Source organism: Zeugodacus cucurbitae, chromosome 2 (assembly GCF_028554725.1).
Source record: "Zeugodacus cucurbitae isolate PBARC_wt_2022May chromosome 2, idZeuCucr1.2, whole genome shotgun sequence".
Taxonomy (NCBI): Eukaryota; Metazoa; Arthropoda; class Insecta; order Diptera; family Tephritidae; genus Zeugodacus; species Zeugodacus cucurbitae.
Window position 1 is genome coordinate 70,552,919 of NC_071667.1, and position 4,468 is coordinate 70,557,386.

At 37.3% G+C, this 4,468-nt stretch overlaps 1 protein-coding gene across 1 annotated transcript; it reads left to right on the forward strand.

Annotated features, from left to right (window-relative positions):
- Positions 1–1,979: 1,979 nt before the first annotated feature.
- On the forward strand, positions 1,980–3,939 carry LOC128922306 (pyrokinin-1 receptor-like; the record flags this gene model as incomplete). Its single annotated transcript, XM_054232321.1, has 4 exons — positions 1,980–2,163; positions 2,334–2,499; positions 2,625–2,634; positions 2,719–3,939. Coding segments are annotated over 4 exons (552 nt in total), but the record flags the coding sequence as incomplete, so codon positions are not given.
- Positions 3,940–4,468: the final 529 nt, after the last annotated feature.

Genomic DNA, 4,468 nt, shown 5'->3' on the forward strand with positions numbered 1-4,468 from the left:
GGACACTCCTTGCGACTAACTCTTTATTTTAGCGGCTACACCGCAATTTCATGGGCTTAACTGGTATTACAACCTAAGCTTCGTCACCCTTTATTTATTTGCCTAAAATTTGCCTAAAAGGCGCCTCACATAATCCTTGTTGATTTCATGTTTTAAGTCAGCAAAATTCTAAAATACCGTTGTATCCTACATCCCAAATAGCAAAGAGTAATGGCCTAGTTCGCAAAGAATTTCCACTGAAGAAGAAGGTAAGCGAACGCAATTAGGCTTAACTGTTGGGACTTGGAATGTCGAGCGGTAAAATATGGGCACGTAAGAAAGTGAAAGGGGCGGACCGACGAAAAGCGTTAAATGACACTGGCTCGGTGTTCGGTAGCTCAAACGCTAAACATCTGAGCACCCACGCACATACTACTTGTGAAAGTACTTTGAATTACCGAAAATTTTACACCTTTCTCATTTTGCTGACAACGTCTGGGGGAAGTCGTTAATTGTCAACGGAGAGGAGGTGTTAGAACAGTTTTAAGCTGTTTGTTGGTAAATGTATGTATTACTTACGTACCAATATATCTGCAATATTAGCCGTGTCAGATTAATTAATTATTTTTGTCGTCAAACATTCGTGTATATTCCACCAACAGAATTTTTTACCTTTCTATATGCTCATGTGTTCAACTGTATGCATATGTATAATAAATAGCATTATTTTTGAATTTATCTCGTAGTCCCTAATGCCCCACTTTTTCAAAGTTTCAAGAACATTGCATTGCACAGATTTCACTTGCCGGTTGGAGTAATTTCCTTTCGAAAATTATTCGTAAAACTCCTCATTCTAGAAACAATAGCTACTGACAGACAATAAAAGTTATATTTTTTCAGTTAGTGAAAACCCTTTATGCAAAAATGTCATGATATAGTTATTAAGTTTCAATAATATCATTGGAGAAAATGGCGTCCTGTCGTATGAGTAACTTTTCATGTATGGAATGTTAAATTATTTTATCAAACCGTTTAATTTTAGTTTAAATTATTTGTATATGAAAGAAATGAAAGAATTTTATTACGTATTTAGCGGTCTGTACGTAATTAGAGATTGAAATAAATTAAGCGTTTTGTTTTTATCTTATCTTTTTTAATATATGTTTATAAATGTTCTTATTTTGACTTTAAAATCGCTTAGTTTGCGAATGCATTACAATACATCGTTCTGCAATTTGAACTTGTTCGAGTTTCCGCTCCATTTTATTGTTGACGTGTGTGTGAGTTTTCGCACAAGCACTGCTGAGGTTTTGTGAACTTTGAACTTTAGCTTTTGCTGTCATTCTGCTGAATTTACGACATACATGAGTTCGGTATGTTGGAAAGTTTATATAAAGAAACAAACGACCCCGGATTAGAGTTAAAGCAAAATGCAAACACATATGTTTTGTTCCAGCTGACTGCTTGGCGAAATTGACAAACCGCAAAATGGCAAAAAGTAAGACCCATTAAATTACAGTAAAGGCGAACATGTTTTTATATATTTAGCTATTTAAATATGTGTAACAAATAATTTGCATAGGAATAAACGACATAGAGGTTTACATATTTCTATTTGCATGTTTGACTGACAAATGAAGTTCAATTTGCAATTTAAATAGAGACACACACGGATGGAGCATCAAGTAACATATTTTTCTCTATTTTACAGCCAACGCCGCGCCACATGCAAATAAAATGAAATTTCACACCAGCAACTAAGTTCCACTCCTTCCAATATACACCTTCCTCCAACTAAAAAATATGCATTTTTACGCCCACAACTGGCAACGGTTGCCTTTGCCTCCGACACTTTGGCCAATTCGCAGCTCTTTGCCTTTGACTCGTCCTCCATGGTGGATCTTCAGCAGCTGCTGCAGAGCGAAGCGTTCAAGCATAATATGTCACTGACATTGAATATCTCCACCGAGAACCTGACGGATCTATTAAACACAGCGCAGCTCAATCAGACCTGGCAGTCGCCGCAAGAACAACAGCTCCCTATGTCCGTGTTGATATTTGTGGCTGGTGTGTTGGGTAATCTCATCACATGCATTGTCATATCGCGTAATAAATTCATGCACACCGCCACCAATTTCTATCTCTTCAACTTGGCGGTGTCGGATTTGACGTTGCTGCTGTCAGGTGGGTCTCATTTGTGTCAGACACATTTTGTATAAAATTAATACAGACTTAAAATGACTTTAAACGATATACATATATACTATATACTACAGTATTGTACGAGCTAAATTTGAAACTTTAACAAATTTGATATATAAATTTTATATTTCCATTATATTTTCTTATTTTAGGTGCACCTCAAGACGTTTACAGTTATTGGTATCCCAATGCCTTTTCATTTGGCGATGTACTTTGCATTCTTGGCAGTGTCTTAACGGAGACAGCCACCAATGCAACCGTACTGACAATAACAGCATTTACCGTGGAACGTTACATAGCGATATGTCATCCATTTCGGTGAGTACCAAGCGATTCGAAGCGATTAACGGTTTTCTTTCACTTTTCTGTTCAGCTGACACGTATAATTCGGCATCTCGTGCACGGTAAGTTCAATGGGTTGTAAATGTCCATTGAAATTGTAGTAGTCTAGTGGTTACCTTTCCTTTCTCATAAATTTCCGTCCATTACACGTTCAAAGACTTATTTGTTTGAGTTGCTTTCTCTACTCGTTCACAGATTGGCAATCACTTTGTCGAACATGTTTTCGCCGTGTCGGGATTTATCTTCTTCGCTGGTTCCATGACGACGATTTGTGTACTCTACGTCCTGATTGGCATAAAGTTGAAGCGGAGTCGCTTGCTCCAGGCAATGGCAAGGCGTAGTCTGGATGTGCATCGTGGAATCAGCGCTCAAAGTGATTTTTCATAATTTTTCCCTGATATTATCGCTGTATAGATCACTCCACCGTACTATGTACTCAGCCTAATGTTTATTTTGTTCATCATACGCAGAGCTGCACCCTTCCAATAAGACTGCCGTAACTTAATCTTTTAATAAAAACTCACAGTAGAGAAATACGCAATTGACACTTAAAATTATTTCATTCCATGGGCATATCAAATATTTACAAATTACTTTGCACATACGATTTTGTCACGCGTCTGTTGCGTCATTAAACAATGTGAAAATAGGTAAATAAAAAAAAAAAACAGTCAAAAAACAAACAAACCGAAATACCATTAGCCAGCCAAAGAATTACATATCTCTCTAACCCAAGTGTACGTTTTGCCAATCCCAGGCGCGGTTCCAGTTCAATACGCCTAAGCAAATATTTACATAATTTTGTGTTGGCGGCGCAAACAGCTCACCCACTGAAGACAATTAATATCATTTTAAGCCACAACCCCTTGCCACAGTGACTCGAAAGCGTTTTATCGCGGATTCACTTTTCTTTGTAGGAGTCAGGTAATCGCGAAGCCTAATTCAAGAAGCACTTGTGGAATCGATAAATTACAGTTTTGCTTTGACAGACAGACAGCTTGGGTGAGAGTAGAGGGCAATTGTTTATTTTGGCACGAAGGTATATTTATTGACCCAGAAAATAACCAAAATCGCAATCAATAGAAAAACGTACATGTAGTTCGTCTATCGCCATTGTTGGTGAACACAACCGCAGCGAAATCGTCTGAAAGCAACAGCAGTTTAAATATTGGTTTGGAGTTAGAAAGCTTGGTGAACTTTTATACCATTCACTCAATAAAGTGCAGATGTTAAGGAGTTGTAAATACTGAACGAGCTATCAGTCGTACATACCCACGTCGAGGAAAGTATAGTATCAAAATTTTGAGAATATTCTCTCAGTATGGTTCAAAATCTTTAGATGTGCACTGTGTTATGATGTTATACTTTGTTGCACTACTTCAACCAATCAACCATATCTTCGGTTAATACATCTTGCTGAATTATTTAGTTTTTATCTGCCTCTTTTAAAATCTTTAGTGAACTTATAAATGTATACATACGTAGCTTTTTACTAGAGACCACAACACTCGTTTGGCAAAGATTTCCGAATAGTTTTTCAAATTGGAAACCTCACCTGCACCTATTGATTGCACCGCAGGGATAGAGCATTAGAGGAGGAAAAATGCACACATATATTTACAAGTTATAAGTGCCAAGCTTGCATGCGGTGCGTCTGCCAAAATCACTTCCCCCTGGTTGGAACAAGTGTATCCATCAGTGGAGAGAAATGTTGTACTTTGCAGAAGCTTTGAAATGTTCTAGTTGTTGTTGGTACATACCAGTGTCTAGCTGCTATTTTATTATATTTTATGTGCACTGAGTGCACTTAAAGTGAAGGTTTGCTAACATTACCGTTGAAAAAAGAAGATTATATATCCACTAAAAAAATTGCGGGCTCGTGAGTGTCATATGCTGTTTGAAAATGAAATTGTCTGCGAGTAAGCATCATGTTGAATTGTGAATG